Source organism: Bos grunniens, chromosome 5 (genome assembly GCF_055505025.1).
Source record: "Bos grunniens cultivar Pamir isolate PY7600 chromosome 5, Bosgru_T2T1.0, whole genome shotgun sequence".
In the NCBI taxonomy this organism is placed as follows: Eukaryota; Metazoa; Chordata; class Mammalia; order Artiodactyla; family Bovidae; genus Bos; species Bos grunniens.
Genome location: NC_141169.1, coordinates 118230700 through 118253328, shown reverse-complemented (window position 1 = coordinate 118253328; position 22629 = coordinate 118230700). Strand labels below are relative to the sequence as shown.

Sequence of the window (22629 nt, the reverse complement as noted above, 5' to 3'; positions counted from 1 at the left end):
AAGCATCAATACTTCAGCGCTCAGCCTTCTTCACAGTCCAACTCATAAATTCATACATGACTACTGGGAAAACCATAGCCTTGACTAGATGACCTTTGTTGGCAAAGTAATGTCTCTGCTTTTTTATATGCTGTCTAGGTTGGTCATAACTTTTTTCCCAAGGAGTGTCTTTAATTTCATGGCTGCAGTCACCATCTGCAGTGATTTTAGAGCCCATAAAATAAAGTCTGTCAGTGTTTCCACTGTTTCCCCATCTATTTGCATGAAATGATGGGCCCGGATGCCATGATCTTAGTTTTCTGAATGTTGAGCTTTAAGCCAACTTTTTCACTCTCCTCCTTCACTTTCATCAAGAGGCTCTTTAGTCCTTCTCTTTCTGCCGTAAGGGTGGTGTCATCCGCGTAGCTGCTACTGTCCCTGTGCCTCCCCTTCTTAATGCGACGGGGAAAGCGAGGTTCAGAGGGGGAGGTCACAGCTTCTAGAGTGATGATGGAGCCCAGGGTCTCCCCTCTCCAGCCCTGCCAGCCCACTGGGACCTGCCGGTGGGACCAGGGAGCCAGGCTCCCAGAGGCCCGGCCTACTCGGCAGCAGGGCTGGGGGTTTGCCGTGTTCTCAGCAAACACCCTGATTTTCAGCATGCACGCCCAGAAGCATAAACCACAGCCATGGAGACCACGGAAAACATGCAGCAGTTCCTCAAAACACTAAAACCGGGACCACCATACAATCCACCAATTCCGTGCCTGGGTATAGACGGGCAAGAACTGAAAGCAGGGACTCAAACAGACGCCGGCACGCCCAAGCTCAGAGCAGCCCGAACAAGGAAGCAGCCCAAGGGTCCTCAGCCCACGGGCCGTCCCTGCCAACAGGGGAATGTCACTCAGCCTCAAGCAGGAAGGGAGCACTGAGACAGACTGCAGCTAGAGGCCCCGAGGACCGCAGGCTCGGTGAGGCCAGCAGGTCACAGAGGACAAAGACCGTGCGATCCACTCACACGAAGCTCTGGGGAGGCAGAGCCCCGGGACGGAGAGCGGACGGCGGCGGCTGGGGCTGCGGCAGGCGAGGCGGAGCGAGTGCTAAACAGGGACAGAGTTTCGGTTTGGGAAGAGGAAAAAGTTCCAAAGATTAACTGTACAGGAAGCACAGCGCGAGTGCACTGAACACCACTGAGCTGCACACTCCGCTTTATTATTATCTGGTGACGACGCCGTGCAGCATGTGAGGTCTCAGTTCCCTGACCGGGGGTGGAACCTGCGCCCCTGCCGTGGACCCACTAGACCACTAGGGGAGTCCCTGAACTGTGCACTTTAAAACAGTAAGCCGTGTGGTTGCTATCGTTTAGTCTCTAAGTCGTGTCCGACTCTTTGCAGCCCCGTGGACTGCAGCCCGCCAGGCTCCTCGGCCTGTGGGATTCCCCAGGCAAGGATGCTGGAGTGGGTTGCCCTTTCCTCCTCCAGGGGATCTTCCTGACCCAGGGATCAAACCTGTGTCTCTCTCTTTGCAGGCAGATTCTGTACACTTGTGCCATCAGGGAAGCCCCCAAGTCATATGTATATTTCGCCCAATATTTATGTCGTATTTTATTCATATGTATTATGTGTATTTTGCCATATGTACGCAAACAGAGAAAGTGAGGGAGAAAAGAGAGGGCACACCAAACTCTAAAATGATCTATAAATCTAATGTGGTCCCCCGAAAAAAATAACAAGGTTTCAGAGAAAGCAAGACAAGCCGCGTCTACAGCTCATAAGGAGAAATAAGCCAAACAGCCGGGAAAACTCTGACAAGCACGAGTGAGGAGGGAGACCGGCAGACTGGCCTTGCCGTGGAGTAAAACACGATGGAGGGGCTTCCCTGGTGGTCCGGTGGCTAAGACTCCACACTCCCAGTGCGGGGGGCCCAGGCTCGATCCCTGGGCAGGGAACTACAATCCCACGTGCCACAAATCAGACCCGACACAGGCCGATATATAATTAAAAAAATAAATAAAAGACCACACAGCTACAGTCAGGAGTTGACAGCGTGATGACAGCCCATGAATACTGGACGGGGCCACGAAACAAATCGGCAGAAACAGACCCAGACTGAACTAGGGTCAAAGGGGCCTCCTAGGCCGGGGGAGACACAGCCTTCAGCAAATGCAAAGATAACCCTGGAGCCACATCTCACACCCTCCCCAAAACACTCAAAATGGACCAAAGACTTGAGTGTAAAATAAAGAAGGCTGCAAAGGAGCCGGGAGTCGGGGGTTGGTACTCAGATCCTGGGGCTGGACAGGGTCTTGCTAAGCAAGAAACACAACACATGATAAAAAAGAAGACAGATTACCCTAAAAACACATTTCCACAAGGTAAAAGCCTCCACCGGTAGTCAAATATAAATGCTAACACAGGCAAAAATATTTGCAACACATATTATGAAAGATTAATTTGTCTAACTTTGAAAAACAGCCCTGGAGGAAAACAGCCAAGAGATATACAGAGTCCACAGCAAAAGAAAACAAACAGTCCTTAAGCACATGAAATGGTGATTAACCTTCACTTACAAAGAGAAAAACAGAAATTAAGATTACACGGGGAAGCCATTTCCTGAACAGATTGGCAGAGACACAGCGTGTGGGTGAGACCACGAGGAGGCGGGGTCCCCCAGCCGGGGGTGGAGCGGAGGGCAATTCTGCAAAATCCAGTCAAATCACACTTCCACTTCCAGGAGTGTCACCTACTCACACTTGCAAAATGACGTGCAGCGAGGCCGTTTCATACAGCATGCACCAGCTACCTGCCTGCAGTGGGGTCCTTGCAAGTGGGTGTCCCCCCAACCCGAGTCCTGGGACTATGTGGGGGGAGGGGGCACGTGGGAAAGAGACCCAGCAGGGGCTTCAGCCCTTCTGAACAGACTTCGTGCGTGCGTGGACCAGACCGTGTCAACGAGGTTCAAAATTAAGGTTTTAAAATAACAAATACAAAGGGTTCAAACAAAACGGAGAAAGAGCTAAAAACGCCCTCACTCAGCACAGCAGGGGCCTCTCTCCCGCTGCTCAGCGAGGTCCAGCAGCCTGGGGGTCCCCAAGACCCTTCCAGGACACCCAGGAGGTCAGATCTACTGAGTGGCAATCCTGAGACACCCTGTGCTTCCCAGACTGGTCCTCCCGGTGGGTGTGGGGGTGTGATGGGTGTGGGGGTGTGATGGGCATGCGGGTGTGACGGGTGTGGGGCTGTGATGGGTGTGGGGACTGGAGAACCCAGCCGTCTGCAACTGACCAGACCTCGTCAAGGCAAAACCACCGGTTCCCCTTCATTAATTTCCCCCATTTTGGGAAAACTAGTGATTTTTTTAAAAAAGTAAAAATACACTACGTTAATGTGTAAGGGGTTTACAGTGGGCTCTGCTGCTGCTGCTAAGTCGCTTCAGTCGTGTCCGACTCTGTGCGACCCCCAGGCTCCCCCATCCCTGGGATTCTCCAGGCAAGAACACTGGAGTGGGTTGCCATTTCCTTCTCCAATGCATGAAAGTGAAAAGTGAAAGTGAAGTCGCTCAGTCGTGTTCAACTCTTCGCGACCCCATGGACTGCAGCCCACCAGGCTCTTTCGTCCGTGGGATTTCCCAGGCAAGAGTACTGGAGTGGGTTGCCATTGCCTCCTCCATTACAGGGGGCAGTTTTTGATACATCAGCATTTGTAAATTTCCTAGCTTAATTTCTAACACAGGAAAGAGCAATAGATACATCTCACACAAGCAGACTTTCTGGTGACTTCGCTAACACACGAGCAGAGGGGTTCCAAGACTGGAGCCTGAGACCCCTCGGCCTGTCCCGGGGATGCGGGGAAGGGCTGCAGGCACAGCTTGGACACGGTGCCCAGAGGGCGCCCCCACCAGCATGAGGCGCCCAGGACCCCAGCCCTAGCCTTTGAGCAGCTGAACCTGGGCACCAGCAAGGGGCTGTGTCCACAGACATAACCCAAGATGCAGGGGTGGGGGGTGGGGGATAGAGGCAGAGAGTCGGCCACACGTGCGAAGCAGCCTGGCCAGCCAGCCTGGCCTGGACCCCACGCCCACCCCCGGCCCCCGTGTGCCCTGCAGAGTGGCCCAGGGTCTCACACACACCACACCCTGGCCCAGGCTCCTCGGTGGGGGTGGGGGGCCGTGGGCTGGAGGCTCGGCACCAGGAGAGAGCGTAGCCTCTCAGGTGGGGGTGGGGGGCGTTGAGCCATCCTGCCCTGAGGAGAGACCCTCACAGGGACCTAACATCCTGCCACAGGAGAGCGGCAGGTGGGTGCCGGGCTCAACCGACACCTGTGGGCACAGTTACAAGCTGGAGACAGGGTTCTCCAGACCCCCGGAGCTGCCCGTCTGGAGAAATTGAGGCGTGCAACAGCCCGTTTCCAAAAGAGGTGCTCTGGAAAGAACGATTCGGTGGCTAAAGGGCTCCTCCGCCTGCAGGACCCTGGGACAAATCGTCTTGTAAATGACAAGCCGTCCCTGAGCCAGGCAGCTGAGACTGCAACTCTTCACTTTACAGGAAATTCCACGGGGAGAGCGCATCGCTGGCAGCAAGATGCACCTGGGGTTCTCCTGACCCGGCCTCGAGCGGAGGGCCCCGCGTGGGCAGCGCCTTCGGATAGTCGCTTTCTTGCACGGGGGATTAAAGCAGAGCAAGTCCTCGCTCCGGGAGGACAGACGTGCGGACACCACCGGCCCACGTGGCTACGATGCTTCAGGCAGCTCAAGTGTGCACACGGTTGAAGCTCCGTCCAGAGAACCAAGACACGAAAAGCGCAGGTTACAGCACCAGGAGACATCAGCTCTCAGTAACCCAAAGCACAGCTATGAAGGTAACGGCTCGGGGTCTGATGATGCGACCGCTCACACACACACAGGCCCCTCCACCTGGGCAGCTCCAGGGCAGGACTGACCACACAGGACTGGCCCCCAGGTTCCACCAATCTGCTGGGGATCCGCTAGTCTCAGGGCGTCCTGACCTGACTCCACCTCTCAGCCGGCCGACCCCGCACGGCCTGTGTCACAGCGCTTCATCGTAGGCCGAGCAGGGGCACGTAAAGGGTCTCTCACATCAGGCTGTGCACAGACAGGGCCCCACACCTTGTCAGCTAGAATCTTCGGGCAACGAAAACCAATGAGCAAGACAGAGACCACCCCCGCCCCACCTCCCCCCGACACCACGTTCCCGGACTCCACCTACCACAGCAGAAGAGAACTAAATGGCTCGCTAGCATTTTCAAAGCCTGATCGCAAAAACATGGCCACTGACAAACCCTTAATGTGCTAAAAAATCATACCCATCGGAACACGCCACGTCCTGCTGCATCTGAAAGACGAGTTAGAAAAGCAGGTAAAATGGATAAAAACCTCCACTCTCTATAAACTTGCCCCCAGAAGAGTAGCCTGCAAATACAGCTGCCCTTGTTTTCGTCCTAACTGAAACCCGGCAGAAACCCGAGGGCGCTCACTCAGGGTTCCCCCAGACCTGTGTCAGCACAGCTCACCACACGTCCTCACCCACGCACCACAGGGGCTCCGATCGCCTCTAGAGGAAAACTGGACATGCCACGGAAACAGAGTCCCGGGCAGCCTGCGGGCTCCAGGCTCCCGATTCTGCCGGGACCCACCGGCCCTGGGCAGCCGGGCTGGTCAGCCCAGGGGGCTCCCGCGCCCACACCCGGCCAGGCCACCAGCACCAAAGCATCAAAGCACATGCTCGCCGGCTGGAGCCACTTCAGAACCCTCCCAGCCCACGGCCGAGGGGCCGGAAGGTCTGGTCCCGCATTCCCCAGGGAGGGCAGGACTCAGGGAGAGCAGGCGTGGACGCCTGGCTTAACCAGACGGACAGGTTTCCGGTCCCACCTGGGGAGGCGGCTGGGCCACCCTGCAGCTCAATCAGGAGACCTCAGCAACAGCTGGAAAGGCCCTGAGATGACAAGACAAGGCCGCCTTCCGGGCCTCGCCTCTCAACTCCGAAAGGGAACAGAATCCCAACAACTGGCTCAGCGGAGAAGACAGGAAGACCTACAAAGCCCTGCCAAGCACCCTGGCACCGCCCCCCGCCCCGAGCTCTGGGAGGCCCGGCCCCACCACCCCCAGGAGAGGGGTGAGGCGCCTGCAATTATCACGCAGGTGCTGCGGCATGCGACCCGTGGCCCCGCAGGAGAGGCGGCCCAGACCCCCGTCACTCCCTCACACGCATCTGGGCGGGCTGACAGCCCTGGCCCATCCCTGTGATGGAAGAGGGAAGACTGCAAGGCTGGGTCTCGTCACGGGGAGCTGGGCTGGGCACCCGGCAGCCTGTCCGGGGAGGTGTGGGGGACGCTGCGGCCACTCGGCCCCCAAGCCCCTCTCAGAGCGCTGGACCCGCGCACGCATGACCCTGACCGTGTCCACAAAGAGCCCTGCCCTCCAGTCCAGACGCCGGGGACCTGGGCTCAGCGTGAAGGGCTGGGGGTGGCCGGGCCCCTCACCAGGAGGCCGGCCCATCCTTCCCCACCGCGAGGCCCCAGCCTGGCTGCCCCTTTCCCAGACAAGGCCACAAACAGGGTAGCGGGAGCATCTCACACCAGAGACCCGGGAGACCCGGCTTGGCCGCTGGCCGTGGGCAAAGGGCCCATCACCCGTCACCCGCGCCAGGCGGGCAGTACCGGGTGGTGCTGCAGGCCGGGGGTTCTCTGCATTCACACAGGGAACCCTCGATGACCCGCGGGGCGGTGAGCCAGAAGAGCTGCTCCCCTGGTGACCGCTTGCGTGGCGCAGGCTAGGGGGTGCACATAGGGTGGGTGTCGGCCCCCGGAAACAAGGGAGCTGAGGGCACACAGCTGAGGTCTGAGGCTCAGCGATGGGGGTGGGGGGAGTCCGGAAGGCCCTAGCATCTGGTGGTGAGCTCGAGGGTGCCTGTTATATTAAAAGCTACGAAGTAAACAGACCAGAGGTCTTGCGTGACCAGAGACGGCTGCACACCATGACCCAAGGGCTGTGACATCCCCGATTCAAAGCACCTGCGGTCCAAAGACAGGAAAAAAAGAAGATCTGGCCCACAAGTCTCCCCTGCAAAGTCCCCTTGAAGCCCATACACTCTGCTCCAGAAACTCGGTCTCAGAGGGCAGCGCATCCTGCTACCTGCCCCCCGAGTCCGGCGGCCAAGCAGCTGAGAGGCCCCCGGACCATCTGCTGGACGGACCAGAGCCACTGGATCCTTTACTGCATCCGTCTGAAGGCCTCGCGTTAAGGATGCTCACAAGCAGGCTCTCCTGCAGGGAAACTTCTAGCTAAAGCTGTGTTTAGAGAGAAAAAAGAGTTGGCAGGTGGAAATCCAGCCACAGCTCGTCAGAATTCAGCCTCAAGTCAGAATCCATGAGGACTTTTTAAACATCTCCAAAAGACTGACCTCTGCGCTGGCTGACGTGTGTGTGTTTGTTGCTTGGTCGTGTCTGACCCTTTGCAACCCCATGGACTGTAGCCCACCAGGCTCCTCTGCCTAAGGGATTTCCCAGGCAAGAATACTGGAGTAAGTTGCCATTTCCTTCTCCAGGGGATCTTACTGATCCAAGGATCGAACCCAAGTCTCCAGCAATGCAGGCAGATTCTTCACCTTCTGAGCCACCAAGGAAGTCCCTGGGTAAAGACGAGGGTCTACAAACCAGGCAGCAAGGTCTCCATGTTACTCAGGCAGGAACAGTATTTGTAACCATCTGAAAACAGTGAAGACAAAATCGATTCTTTATGTTTGTGTTGCAATGATTTTTTTTTTAAAAACTGACATGGAGAGAATTCTAATTTAGGTTATGTTGGTGCACAAAAATAATCCCAGAGTAGGGTTCATATCTTCTAATTACACAGAATTTAGGACAAAACATTCATGCAAGTGATTCTGAAATACTTTATAAATAGGTCACCATCGGCTCTTTCTATTGCCAGGAGTTTTAAACTCAGCACAGCAGGGTCAGCCTGTGTGTGCAGACCCAGTGACAGGCAGGGGCCTGCAGTACCCTCCCATGGTGCCAGCCACGTCCTGGGCTGGCTGAGGACCGGACTGACAGTTTGTAAAAGCCAGTGGGAGGGCTGGTCTGAGAAATGTAACCCTAGGGCTTCCAGGTGGCGCTGGTGGTGAAGAACCCACCTGCCAACGCAGGAGACCTAAGAGATGTGGGTTTAATCCCTGGGTCAGGAAGATCCCCTGGAAAAGTGCATGGCAACTCACTCCAGTATTCTTGTCTGGGGAGTCCCATGGACAGAGGAGCCTGGCGGGCACGGTCCACGGGGTCACAAAGAGTCAGACATGACAGAAATGACTCGGCACACGTGCAAGGAATGCAGAGACTCTCAGGACGGAAACCCGCTGGTGGAGAAGGCGGCAGGCCCCCCCCCCCCGCCCCGGTCTGCTCCCAGCCGAACATGACACGGGCAGGCACGAAACCCAACCCGGCCGGGCCCGCCCTGAGCGGCCGAGTCAGCGTGGGGCCTGGGCACGGCGTCCTCACTGCAAGGACTCAGTGCCAGCAACTCACTTCAGTGGTAGTGCTTTTTTCCTTTTTTTTTCTTTTTTTTTCCTGATATGAACCATTTTTAAAGTCTTTATTCAGTTTGTTACAGTATTGTCTCTGTTTTTTATGTTTCAGTTTCTCGGCCACCTGAGGCGTGTGGGATCCCAGCTCCCCGAGCAGGGATTGAACCCACTCCCTGCGCACTGGAAGCCAAGTCTTAACCGCTGAACCACCAGGGAAAGCCCTACTCCGTATTTCTAATCACAAAGTTAAGGGGCTAATTATCAAAGATACACACTTGTGTAACTTAAAAGGAGAATGACGGTCAACTCAAGTCAGTGAGGTGGGGAGTCTGGGGGGACGAGCACCAGCTGGGCCCCCCCCAGCACACCCTGATGCCCTCGGCCAAGCGCCGGGCCCACCAGGGCAAGGGCATGGACCCTCGCAGGGCCCACGGTTAGTGTCCCATCAACGCCACGGGCCCGCCCCCTCCCTTCGCAGGGGGCGGGAGGCAGGTAGGACTCGGACCTCCTGGGGGTCTACCCAGGGACCTCAGCCTGGCCCTATTTAGATCTGGTAAACGTGGGCCCAAACCCACACAATCCACTATCTGACACAGCAGCGTTCAGTCCTGAATCAGATAACCAAGAGGAAGAGGCTTTCCCAACTGTGTGGGCCATCCCCTCATCAGGAGCCCTCTGACCCCCACTCACTCATCTGCCAAGCAGAGACAAGGTGGCCCCTTCCAGGGTGGCTGTAGTGGGGGGCAGCCATCCACACACACCCCCTGGCCCCACCAAGGGAGGTCCTTGCCCAGGGCACCCTCAGGTAGTCTGCCTGCTGCCCTCTGGCCAGCCTGGGCCCCACCCCATCCCTCTGGGCTGGTGAGGAGGGTTCCCCAACATCCCCAGGCTCCTCTGAAGACAGCCGGTTCCCCCACGGCAGAGGCGGCTGCCTGATGCAGACCATCACGTGGAGGCTTCTCCATGGCTGGCGAGCAGCCATGTCTCTCCTCCCGCCTCCAGCGGGCCGGTTTCTCGCCAACGTGGATGGACCCTGGCACTCTGGAGGCCTGACCCCCCTTCCAGGCGCTGCCAGGGGGCCTTTCCAGAGGCCTCTGCTCCTCGCCTGCCAGGCAGAGGCGGGGATGTGGGCGGTCACGTGGGCTCCTGGCCGTGCGCGCTCTGTCCTTCCCACCTGCAGGCAGGTGCCCGGGGCTGGAAGCCCATGAGGGTTACTGGGGCAGACACGCGTGCCAGGCCCTGCCTGCCCCGGAGTCACAGTCTTAGATGTCCAGCTTCACAGGCGATACTCGGGCCGAGCCCAGCACCTCGCCCCCCCGACCAGCACTGGTCACTGTTCCCCCGGGACGAAGGCTGCCACGGAAGGAGCAGTAGGCACGGGGTGGTCCCCGCGGCCTGGTCCGCCCTCCTGGGCCATCCTGCCAGCAGCTCCACCCGTGACCCCACCTTGGGCCCAGAGCTCGCTGCCTGTTGACTCAGGTTTCACTTCCTCTCCCCCAAAGCTGCTTGGCGGCAGTGAAGCCACACGTCTGCTGAGAGCAGGGTGAACCTCAGTCCTCTAAACCCCCGCTCCCGCTCCAGCACCCACGGGTCCCTGCCGCCACCTGCCCCCTCCAGCCCTCCCCGACTCTCGGATGCTGACGTGGCCACTCATCTCCCAGCTGCCTCCAACAGTGGTTGTGAAACAAGACGCTTTTCCCCCTGATCCAGAAGGTACTCACCTAACAGGATGGGGAGGGGCAGGACCTGGGGGCATGCCGCGGGGGAACACCCCCCACCGCAGGCAGCACCAGGCACACGCCCTCAGGGGGACCGCCCATCCAGGCAGTCTCCCCCCGACCTTCCTCTCTGGATGGACTAGGAGAAGGGCCGCAGACACCAACCCCTGGACGCCGAGGCCGGCATAGGACCCCAGGGGCACGGCCAGGGGATCGGGGAGGGGGACACTGCAAGGCTCAGCCTGCAGAGATGGGGGCGGCGGCCCCCACCTGGCCCACCCCCGGCCCGTACCCCCCAGGGCTCCACCCCTGGGACCCCGCACCTGCGAGATGACTCACACCCTCTCAAGGCACAGCTATCAGCAGCGTGAGCGTCCGAACCCAGTTCTTCTAAGACGGAGATTCCGTTGATACCGAAGGTTGGTGTGTTTTCTCAACGACTCAAGTTGCATCAGAGTTCTAAATGCCAAGCTCCTGCCCAAGGCCACCGCTGACACCCATCTCCTGGCCTCTGCCACCCCAGGAGCCCTCCGGGCATGCCCCCCCCCACCTCAGCCATCACTGCTCAGACCAGGCTCCACCCAGGGGTGTGGCACAGCACCCACCACACAGACCCCATCCCGGGGTAGCTGTGACCCCACAGATGACTGCAGTCAGCCCGAAGCTCCGCAGTCGGAGACGGGGAAACATGTGTCCAGCTGAGTATCCCCTGGCGGCTGCCTGTGGCTGTCATGGGGGACCCTGCAGACCCTCACACATGAACCAGGAAGCAGATGGGATGGGGGCGGCATGGCAAGGAGCTGGGTGGGGGCACCCAGCAGGGGAGGGGGGCAGTGAGCAGGGAGAGCCAGCCAACAGGACTGCAGCAGGTGGCCTCCAACAGGGCAGGGGGCTCACTCCCGGGCAGCTCCCGCACCCAGGGCAGCCCCCGCCCGCTGAGCCCCTGGCCAGCTCTCCCCACCTCCTCAATGCCCCCTCGCAGGACCAGGGGACGCGTGGCAGCATCTTGGTGAGGGCCCAGCCCCACAGCAGGGGGACAAGCGCCTTCACGGTGCTCAGCTGAGGGGGCGGGGAAGGAACAGACGGCCATGTGCCAGCCATGTGTCCCACAGGCCCGCCCCCAGTGTGGCCCGGAGCCCAGGCCTGCCAGAGGGGTAACCACACGCCAGCGGGGTCTCCAGTAACTTTGGAGAGGGGCTGACCTTGGGTAGACTGACCCAGGCCAGCTCCCACCTCTCCCAGGAAGGCTGACATGGTGACCTACAGATATAGACGGCACTGCGTGAGCAGGGCCTCCCCACGCATGTAGACAGCACTGTCCACACCCAGCCTGGCCTACAACACGTGGTGCACGGGAACCGAGACGCTGAACCACGCACAGAGGCCAGCCGGGGTCCTGTCCACGGTCCCCACCATGTTATTAAGAGGGACACCCGCGGCTCTAGGCTTCTTCCGAGCCTGCCCAGGTGGGCAGGCCCCTTTGCTCTGAAGGGCTAAGCCAGCAAACCCCCGGCCGGGACCAGGGTGCCTGCCCCCTGCCCACCAGCTCAGCCCTAAAAAGGCGGGCACCCAGCCACCGCTCACTGCCCCACCTGCCCGGGGTCTGCTCAGCAGCCTCCAGCCACCCCGCCCGGCCCCCAGGCCAACACACGGGAGCCCTGCCAGAGCCCTGCCGAAGCCGGCCTGAGGCCCGAGAAAGCCTGAGCGGAACTCCCCCAGTCCTCTCCTTCCCAGAAAGGGACCCGGCCTCCAAGCCCTGGCCCTGCTCCGCTGTGAGTGCCCGGGCCCGCCAGCGTCTGAGTCAAGCTCCAAGGGGTTCGGCCGGCAGCCCTTCTCCTCATGCAGACGAGGCCGGGCCTCCAGGCTGTGTTCAAAGCTGACTCCACGTTCACATTTCAAAGGGATGCCACGACTGTGCCTGTCCCCACAGGCTGGGGCGGGGGGGTGACCGGGCACGGCGGGGAGCCCCCCAGTTCCCTTTCTCTCTTCCTGCAGACCTCCTGTGGAAGGCTGCGGCCCCCTAGCCTCTGCAGGGCCCGTGCACTGCGCGGCAAGTGTTCCGTGCCGAACAGCAAGGACCGGGACGAGCGGGAGCTGCATGCACACAGCACTCCAGCCCTTGAAGCCACTCCCCAGGGCCTGGGACAAGGCTGACCCGGCTCTGCAGGTATGCTGGAACTGAGGGGTTACGTCAAAGGATGGCGAACGAGGGGGCCGGGTCTCCTGCTGCTGGAACGAAACTGACTCATCAGCGAGGGGCGACTGCAGCCTGGATCACTGGAAGGAGCTCACGTCTCACTGAGCGCAGACGCGGGCGGCCACACACAGGAGCGGCTGCAGGTGTGCGCATGCCCACACTGTCTGCGACCTGCTCCGCCAGCTGAGCGGGCCCAGGGCAGCGACACCCTGGCAGCCGAGCTCGGGCCGGGCCCGGATCTTGGTTTCCGAAACCGTCCTCCAGTGAGAGGAGAACTGGCCGATTCCAGGGCTGGGAGCACCCGTCGGGCCGGGAGGAAGGAAGGAGCTGCCCAAATCGCCCCACGTTGACGGGGGCTCGTCAACAGAACCCAGGAGCCTCCTGGAAGAGTTCCCAGCGGCCCCACGCAAGAAGTAAAGTGGAACCGCACTGGAACTCAAGGCATAAAATAAGTACGTGTGATTCCACACTGACATTAGAAATGACTGAACAAACGAATAAACGAGGGAGAAGAGACCAAGTCCCCGTTCAAAAGGTTCCAAATCACTCACAGACACCCTGTCCTCAAACCTTCCTTCCGAGAAGGACGGCACTGACAGAGGGGAAAGGGTCCGTCTACATCACCTGGGCGACCGCGGCCAGCATCACAGGGACCAGTCACGTTGACGGCACGCGCCCTGATGGGGTGGGGGGAGGGCCCCTCACCTCTCTGCTCTTCCTTCCAAAACCCACGACCCCCGTCTAACCCGGAGGAAAACATCCAATTCCGACAGCCGCCCAAACTCCAGGGGAGACGGATCTGCAGTGAACCTAATATCCCTCAAGGCTGCAGTGCCCTGCTGGCCCAGTGGTTAAGAATCCGCCTGCTAACGCAGGGGACTCGGTTCCCTCCCTGGCCTGGGAGGAGCCCACGTGCTGCTGAGCAACGAAGAGCCCCTGCTCTGCAACAGGAGAAGCCACGGTGCTGAGAAGCCAGCACCTGCACTACAGAGCGGCCCCTCTTGGCGCGATTAGCAAAAGCCCGTGCACGGCAGCCGGGAATAAACACATTTAAAAAAAATTCCTCGACTGTCAAGCCATCAAACACAAGAGAAGTCCAAGAAACTGTCCCCGTCCAGAGAATCGGAAAGAGACGTGAAGACTAAACGTGACACGTGTCTCGGGTGGGGTCCTGGGATAAGAAAAAAGGACATCGGGTGAAAACTAAGGAAATCTGAACAAACGACAGACCAGTTAACGACGTGTCCACGCTGGTCCTTTCATTAATGGTAACGCCATTCCACGCTAAGGTATAAGATGGTAGTAATAAGAGAGGCTGTGGGAAGGGACAGGCACCGGGGCGCCCTCTGTGTGATCTCTGTAATGTTTCTATAAATCTTAAACTGTGCTAACAAACACGGTTGATTATTTTAAAAAAAGAAAAGAAAACCAAATACCCAGCTCAGTGTGGGGCGGGGCGGGCGGGGCAGAGGCAGGGCGGGCGGGGCGGCAGGGCAGGCTCACTCAGCACTTCTGCCATCACACCCAGGACACCCACAGCCAGACCTGGGCCTGCCCTTGAGCCGCTCTGGAGGACACAGACGGCAGAGTTGCAAAGTCAAGTGATCACACACTAACAGAGATAATCAAGAGAGAGAAACGGCGGGGCAGCCAGAGAGAGAGCCCATGGGACCCACGGCTTCACAAACATGCCACGCCCCCACCATCTGCAACCCTTCACCCCCAGACCCTGTCTCCAATGAGGCCAGCCAGGGAAGGGATGAAAACGGGGACCCCTGCCCCCCAGGAGCTCAGAAGGCAGGCGGGTAGAGAGAGGGCCACACACAGGACAACAGGCACAAGGGCCCTAAATGCGGGGGCGAGGGAAGGCCAGGAAGGCTTCCTGGAGGCGGTGACCTGCGTGCAGCTCACAGGAGAGCTGTGTCGAAGGCCACTGAAAATGAGTCACGTGAATTGGCTCACGGTGCCAGCATGGAGTTCTCAGACAGCCACCAACTCTGACCTGACCCCAGGTGCCTGGTGAGGCAAGAAAAGCCACCCCAGACTCATGAGAAAAGGTGGTTCAGGGCCACCGGGGGTTGGGAAGAGAGGCCACACTTCAGAAGAGGCACCCAGCGCAGTTCTGCCACTGCACGCTGCCGCACAGATGAAAACGCACCCCGCTAAGTGACGGAAAGCAGAGTCCAACGGCCCCGGAGCGTTATGACTCCAGATATGAAAGGTCCCGGACAGGCAAATCCGTGGAGACAGAAAGCAGATTAGCGGTTGTCAGAGGCTGGAGAGAAAGAGGGAATGAGTGATTGCTAAAGGGGGTGATGAAAACGTTCTAAAATTAGACTGTGGTGACGCTCGCACAATTCTGTGGATCCGCTGGAAGTTGGTGAACTGCACTCGCGATGGGTGATATCACGGCATGCGAACTGGACCTGGGTCAAGGTACCCTCTCACCGTCCAGGCCTGCCCGCTGCCCTCGGGGAGCCCGGCCCCTCCCCACCGCCAGGCCCCCAGCTTAGCTCAGCCGCAGGTGGGCTCCCCACAGCCAGTACCCCAGGACCCAAAGCTGCTGGCCCCTGGAGGCCAGGCTGCAGAGGGGGCCCCTGAGGGCAGGGCAAGGCCATGGCCTCGGCTCATTGCAAGGAGTGCCTCCACTCATTCCTACCCTGGCTGTTGAGACCAGGACAGACAGGAAAGCGCCAGCCCCTGCCTCCTGGGAGGAGCACGATGACTGGCCGGGGAGGGGGCAGCAACTGAGACGGGCTCTGCGGTCAGGGTGCCCAGGGAAGGCCTCCCCAGCAAGGCGGGGTGGAGCAGAGACGTGCCCAACACAAGGGTCTGCCGTGCCAACAGCCCTGCACGCAGCACCCACCGACCGAGGTGGAGAGGGGAGGGCTGGAGAGGGACGCTGGGCCTCTCGGACCCAGGGCTGGGCTCAGCTGTGCCCACCCCCTACTCCATGCTGGGGGGTTGGGGGGCCTCCTGCCTCCTTGTCCACGTACCCCGCCCACACCCCACCCAGAGGGAAGGGCTGGAGGCAGCGGCATGTCCCACCAAGGCGGGGGGGACCTGATCACAGAAGGGCGAGTGTTTCCCTGGGGGCCCCCAGACCACCAGCCCTCATGGCGCGGGCACACTTGGTTTTCCCAAACTGGGTCTGGCAGCACCGGACCGGGGGTTCTGGGTAGGCATGCCTCCCCCAACAAAATCCATTCCCCAGGGACAGAGCCAGGCTCTCTGAAGGCCTCCTCGCTTCACAGAGGGAGCCGCCCAGGACGGAAGTCAGGTGTCACTCCTGGGGTGTGGTCTGAGCTCCCAGGGGACAACCAGGGCCAGTCCACCCAAACCAGCCAGTGCTGGGGAGGGGGTGCGCTGCGCTCCTTAACCGCGACTCTCCTCCTGGGGGATGGGCAGTGGCTGGGGCCCCCACCCAGGGCCTTCCTGGGGGAGGCAGCGCAGATGCGCCAGCTCGGGCCAGGGCGTTTTCGGGCCTCCGGTTTCTACTTTCCACACCTAGACCTTTGGTTCCCGAGGCCCAGAGAGGCTAAGCATCTTGCCCGAGAGCACACAGCGACAGACTGGGCATTTTCCACTTGACCCCGCCCTGCATACGGCACTCAGCTTAGAACAAACACCCAACTCTGCCACTCACCAGCGTGTGGCCTCAGGGAAGTTACTTAACCTCCCTGTGCCCAGGCTGCCTCATCTGTAAGGGGAGCTAATAACAGCCCTGAGCTCCAGCTGTGATGAAAAGCAATCATGTGAAGTGCAGGGGACACGATCAGGCCTGGGCTAAGGGATGCTCTTGCCATCAGCACACCTGTGACGGCAGAGAGACTTCTCATCGTGACCGTAAACTTACTCCTTGTGTTTCTTTCACAAACCCCCAAAAATTCCACTGATCAACAAGAGCACGGCCTCTGCAGCCAAACACCCGAGTTCCCATCCTGGCTGAGCCGCCTAGGTCACTGGGGGCTGAGACCAGCCGCCCACCTCTCCGGTTTCTGCATCCGCGGGAAGGGTGACAGCTAGGCTGTGAGCACCACGCCGGCCGTGGGCGCCGCGCACGTCGTCTGACGCTGAACTGAGCGGTTTCTATTACCATTGTTTTCTTTTTTTTTTGACAGACCAGTACTTCTTGTCTGCCGGTGTAACCACTGGGGACTTTAATCACAGGGCTTAAACACAGGCACAACCCTGATTATAACTCAAAGGCCAAACAGCCTTAACAAGAGCCCCGAGACGGCGACCGTCATTAGTGCGAGTTACAGTCCCAAGCCGCTGCCCGGCCCCTTGATTCAGTCCACGCGCCGACGCCGGAGGCGCGGAGAACACGGTTTTCTCTAATTAGGGAAACCCTCACTTTCTTGCTCCATCTCTGTCTGTAAAAGAAGTCGGACGGCCTGCCTTTAAGTTCTCAAGTGAACCGATCGCCCTTCTCTGACGGCGGCCGGCTCCAAGCAGACGGCCAGGCCACCCCTCTGCCGGGCTGGCTGGGCCTTCACCACCCTAGTCACGAAGTGAGCATCCCCGTCACGGACCTGGGCCTCCTCCTTGCTCCGCAGCCAGCACCTGAACTGTCACCCCCGGTGCGAGGGCATTTTCTGGATTCTGCCCAGGACAAAGACCCAAGGAGAGCCGCCACTGCCATACCACCCAAAAGCCAACGAGAACTCAGACCTCGACCCTCTGTGCTGCCCAAGGCCCCAAGCGGTTTTCGAGTCCCCAGCCAAAGGCCTTCTGAGCACCACCTGAGTGCCCACACCGCAGGTCTGGGCTCATAAACAGAAGCTGCTCGCCCCGGGCCAGAGCACCTGTATTCCTCCTCGTCGGCACCTTCACAGCCCACGTCTCATTACCCACCCCATCCCCATTCATTTTTAAATTATTTAAGATCAGGAAGGCTCTGCTACACGACCTAAGGCTGTCCGCCCTAAGGCTGTCCGCAGCCCCGCTGGGGAGCAGACAGTCTCCTTCCTGCGGACGGCAGGTGAGGAGCCCCCGCCCACCTCACAGGACAGGGGGCAGGCCGGTCACTCAACCCCCACAGGGTCTTCCTTTCCAGCGGGCACATGCCCTCTGCGGACCAGAGCTCCCTAGATGCTCAGTGAGGCCCCAGTGCACCAACGCCACAGAAGCCAGCCATCCGGACACACACAGGGGCTCAAGCACCAGAAGCCCCGCGAGAATGGAGATCAGCCCAGGTCCCCGAGAGGGTGCAGCCCCCAGAAACGAGGGCCTGGCTGGAGGCACACCGCTCCACAACAGGAACCCCACTCCCACGCAAAGCTTGGGTGCAGTCGGCTTCAAGAGGGAACTCCCAAACCAAGACGCATGGGGAGCTGGAAGGGGCCCCCTGCCGCCCACGAGATGACCGGAGACAGACAGGTGGCCCCGTCCACCCGTCTGCAGGTGCTCAGAACCACCCACATGGGTCAGACCCTGAAACATCGAGGGGAGCCCTGCGCTTCTCCGATGACACTGACTCACGAGGCGGGTGCTGGGCCTGGCACTGGGATCCCTCACCCGTAACATTGCTCAGATATGCGGATACAAAGAGGAAGCGTGCTTCGGGCTTACAACCTCCCCTGGCGACATCACTCTCACTAGAACCTAATAATACTTTGTGTTCATCGTGCCCGAGCCATTACTCTGTTCCATCAGACAGCAAGAAACGGTGATTCAGGAAAAGCCGGCCCAGGGCTCCTCGTCTCTGACTGGCGAGGGTGAGGACCAGGAGGGCAGGGGAACCAGGGGTCACACGGAGCTGCCGACCATCGGCTTCCTGATGCCCGCTCTGGCTGAAGAGATGACAGGAGCGCCTCACAGGCCAACGGCTTGGAGGGACCACCAGGTTCTCCTCTCACGAAGGGTCCCTGCCTGCCTTGGTGGGAGATGCAGGCTCAGGGTGGCCAGGATCACGCAGGACACACTCGGAGACTTCCCTGTGTGGCTTCCAGGAAATGCCTCTCCGGAGCGTGGGAGGGCAGACTGCACAGGGACAGGCCCTGCCCATCCCCAGGCCACACCCCACAGCCCATCAGCCACGGCAGCCCAGCGGAGAGAAGGGCAGAGGAGGGGAGGCACCCACGTAGACGCCCAGGGCAGTGGCGGGGGGTGGGGGGGAGAACCCACCTCCCCAGGCCCCAGGACCAAGCTGGCAAACCCTGTCCCCATGAGTCCAGCAATGTCCAGACTGCGGGTCAAGACCCCTGCCCAGGGGCACAGTGCTGCAGAAGCAGCGACATCAAGGCCGAGGCAGAGGGAAGGTCAGGAAGGCCAGGCCCCCGACCTGGACCAGGCAGGGAATCTTCAGAGGGGCGGCGGTAGAAAGGAGTGGCAGGTTTACCGAGGTCCCTGATCCCAAGGGTCCCAGCTCCCTGTTGTGAGACTGTTTCATCCTAGCAGGGGACAAGGGCAAAGCCCTGGAACACACTCACCCAGCCGGACCGTGTGTCCCCAGGTGGGCCGGGGACACACGGCAGAGTCAGGGCCACAACAGCCGCCCAGAAGGGAAGGGCACCACGGCCTCTCCTGGTGTTGGGATCTCTGCCCTGGGTGTGTCCAGTCTGGAAGTGGGGTGGGGGCTGCACCATCTAATGCTCTCGTCAGCCCCCTCCCCGCTTACTGCTGGGGAAACTGAGGCAAGGGAGGGCTCAAGGCCTTCCTGCCCAAGGTCACCGAGCAGATGCCATGCAGACAAGACCCCAAACTTCTCTCTCAACCGCTGCACAGCCCAGCTCATCCTGCCAGGCCCAGGCCTGAGACAAGTCCCAAGGCCGGGCTGCGATGGGGGCTGGGGCCCAGGCACCTCCATTTTTGTGGGGGGAGTGATAAACAGAACTAGGAAGGCGAGAAAGGAACCCGGCGCTGCAAAAGGTGTGCCCAAACCAAATCCTCCCCGCCTCCGGAAATGTAGGGCTGGCAACACCTCCAGGGTGGGCTCGGCTTCCCTCAGGTCCAGGGCCCAGGCCGGGGCACGGACAGGTGCCCCAGCCCACCTGGTGGTAAGCCTGCCCAGGGGTGCAGGGCCTGCCCGGGTCAGAGGGCGCCTCAGGTTGGGGACTGCTGTTCTACACCTCATCTCCCAGCGAGGCTGGGCCCCAGCAAAGCCCCACCAGCTAAAAGCCCGGAACAAAGGGAAAGGAGACGGGGCAAATCGAGGGGTGCGGGGAGGGCAACTTTTTGGTGGGGTCATCTCCAGGGCCATAGGGGCCGGGGTCGCCCTCCACCTCTCCTGTGTCCCCCAGGAGTGAGCTCCTAAGACGACATTCACCGCGCCCCAGCCTGGATCCGGCGGCCTGCGCCCCACCGAGCACCCTCCCATCTCAGGCTCCGCGCCCACGGGACGTCCTCCTCTCCCCGGCCGGCCGGGCATGACGCGGACCCGGAGACGCCGGGGCCCGCGCGCGCGGGAGGGGGGTGGCCGTGACGCGCGCCCAGGCCGCGCGGGACCCGGGGGCGTGTATGCGGGGCGCGTCCGCGCGGGTCCAGGCTCGGAGGGCCGCTGGCTGCGGGCGCTGGGAGGGCACTGCCGGGTTTCGGGCCGGCCAGCCCCCGAACGGGTCTGCGTGTCCGGCGAGTGGGCGTCCGCGCGCGCGCGCCGCTTACCCTGCGCGGAGATCGGGGCCACCTCTCATCCACCCGCCGCCTCGGCGCGCCCCTCACCAGCCGCCCGGCCGCGCTGCACCTGCCGCCCGCGCGGGAGCCGAGCGGCGCCGGGGAGCCCGGAGGAGGCGGCGGCCCCGCGGGTCCGGGCCACTAGCGCGGAGGCGGCGGCGGCGCCAGGTCGCGCGCTCGCGTCCCGCTGCGCGGAGTCTGCGCGCCCCCGGCCTGGCCTGCGCAGCCGCCGCCCCGCCCTAATCCCCGCCCCGCGTCGGCACGCCCCGCCCCGCGTCGCCCCGCCCCAAGACCTGAGCCGGCTCGCCCCGCCCCGCGCCGCGCCTTAAAGGAGCCGCGCCCCCTTGCACGGCCTTGGCTCTCCCCTCCCGCCCCGGCGCGGCGGTCCCGCGGGGGCGCGCCTGCCCTGGCGGGTCCGCGCGCGAGAACGAGCGCGGTCACGCGGCGCCGCCTTTGTTTGGGTGGCGCACGTGCGCCCCCGCCACCTGCACCCACGCGGACGCGCAGCGGCCCCTCAGTGCGGCCTTCCGCCGCCTGCGCCCAGGGCCTCGCGGCCCCGCGAGTCTATAGGGCGGACGCCACGGGCACAGCCACGCACGGGCACGCGTGCCGCTGCCCCTTCATCCGCTGTCCGCCGGCCACGCATCCCAGGGGCAGCCGCAGTGGGACCGCCTGTGGTTCCGACCTGGGTCCAAGACGGCCACCCTCCCGTGGCGACCACATCCCAAAGGAAACCGCCTTTGCCCTGACGCCACGGTGCCCACGAGGGGAGGGAACCTAGAGCCTGCAGGGGAGGGTCGGTGCCGGGCACGCACCCCCTCTAGGCTGGCATACCTAGCAAGGGCTGAGCTCCATGCCGAGGGAGGGGACTCCCTGTCCTCAGGATCTGGACTGCTTTCTCTAAGTCGCACCTTTGTCATTCAAGGAATGCCCTCCACCAACCCTCCACTCTCCTGCATCTCCCCTGCGGGGAGACCATGGGGGTGGGGGTGGGGAGAAAGCTAGGCCTGTCTGCCTCTTTGCGACCCCGACCCCATGGACTGTAGCCCTCCAGGGTCCTCTGTCCATGGATTCCCCAGGCAAGAATACTGGGGTGGGTTGCCATTTCCTTCTCCAGGGGATCCTCCCGGTGCAGGGATTGAACCCAGGTCTTCTGCATTTTAGGCAGATTCTTGACCCTCTGAGCCACCAGGGAAGCCCCCCTACCAAAGAGAACCCTGCCCATCCCTAGCCTCCAGAATCTAAGGCTGGCTAGCTCACAGGTAGAGGGGACCACACCTCCAAAACCACAAGTCCTCATCCTGGGTTGGGGGGCCCCACAATTAACTTCTCATCCAAGCCTGACCTGGGGAATGCTGCTGGGGCTTAGAGTGGGAGGAGCCAAAAGACCCGGCCCACAGGCCCCCCCACCCCCAGCCCTCTCAGCCACCTCTCCTCCCCTGGGCCCTCTGGGCTCTGCCTTGATCGTCCCATCTGCTTTATGTGTCTTCAGCCCAGCTCCCCTGCTCCGCTGCAAACCCAGTGACAGCAGGAGTCCTCCAGGCACCTCCGAGAATCCACAGCTAACCCCACACCACACCAATGCCCTAATGCACCTCCCCACCTCCAATCCAGTCCTCAAGTCTCCCAACTCAAGTGCTTCGGAAGCATTCCCTGAGGCAAGTGTCAACTGAAAAAAATTTGCACAGCCTAAAAGTCGAGAATTATGTTCTATTTGGCAGACTCACTTAGCCTAGCATGGCAGCCTTTCAGATACCTCTGAGGGACTTGTTCCAAAGAGGTCAGGAAAGGAGCCTTGGGCTTCCCTGGTGGCTCAGCAGGAAAGAATCCACCCGCAACGCGGGAGGTGCAGGTTCAGTCCCTGAGTCGGGAAGGTTAGCCGGAGAAGGAAACGGCAATCCACTCCAGTACTCTTGCCTCAGAAATTCCATGGACAGAGGAACCTGGAGGGCTGTAGTCCATGGGGCTGCAAAGAGTCGGACTCAGAGACTTAACAACAACAGGATATACACCAGTTTTGGTTTGGGGGATAGATAGAGAAAAAGTAGATGAACAACAAAAGATTACTGATAATCACAAAAACAGACATCTCAAACTAAAGATTTTAGTGCTTTTTCTTCATGGATCACAGCCTTGTCAAGGCAAAGGGGCTTGTGTAACTCAAAGAACCTCTATGAGCCAGGCCATGTAGACAAACAACTTACGGTGCAGAGTTCTGACTAAACATGGTTACCTGGAGGAGGGGGTAGTAAACCGCTCCAGGATTCTTGCCTTGAGAACCCCACGAACAGTATGAAAAGGCAAAAAGATACGACCCCAGAAGATGAGGCCCCCAGGCCGCAAGGTGTCCAGTATGCTACTAGGGAAAAATGGAAGGCCGTTTACTCAGGAAGAGGCTGGGCCAAAGCAGAAACGATGCCCAGCTGTGGGTGCGTCTCGTGGTGAAACTCCAGTGCTGTAAAGAACAACATCGCCTAGGAGCGTGGAACGTTAGGTCCACGCGAGGTGGATGTGGTCAAGCAGGAGATGGCAGAGAGGACACTGACGTCTTAGGAATCAGTGAACTAAAATGGACCAGAATCGGCGAA

General features: G+C 60.6%; 1 protein-coding gene across 5 annotated transcripts in view; it reads right to left on the bottom strand.

The window, feature by feature from the left end:
- GRAMD4 (GRAM domain containing 4) overlaps nt 1-20282 on the bottom strand; it is a 66282-nt gene extending 46000 nt beyond the window's left edge. For 2 of the 5 annotated variants that reach the window (XR_015164927.1, XM_086404298.1), the window contains exon 1: nt 20033-20282. Coding sequence is in view for 1 of the 5 variants with exons in the window: in XM_086404298.1 (XP_086260424.1) it covers nt 20033-20061 (29 nt within the window). In the remaining 4 variants the exon portion in view is untranslated. Of the gene's footprint in view, nt 1-5525; nt 5547-5862; nt 5991-7597; nt 7698-20032 lie in introns of those variants that run through there. The other 3 variants (XM_086404299.1, XM_086404301.1, XM_086404300.1) reach the window with 3 other exon arrangements.
- Between the last annotated feature and the right edge of the window lie 2347 nt (nt 20283-22629).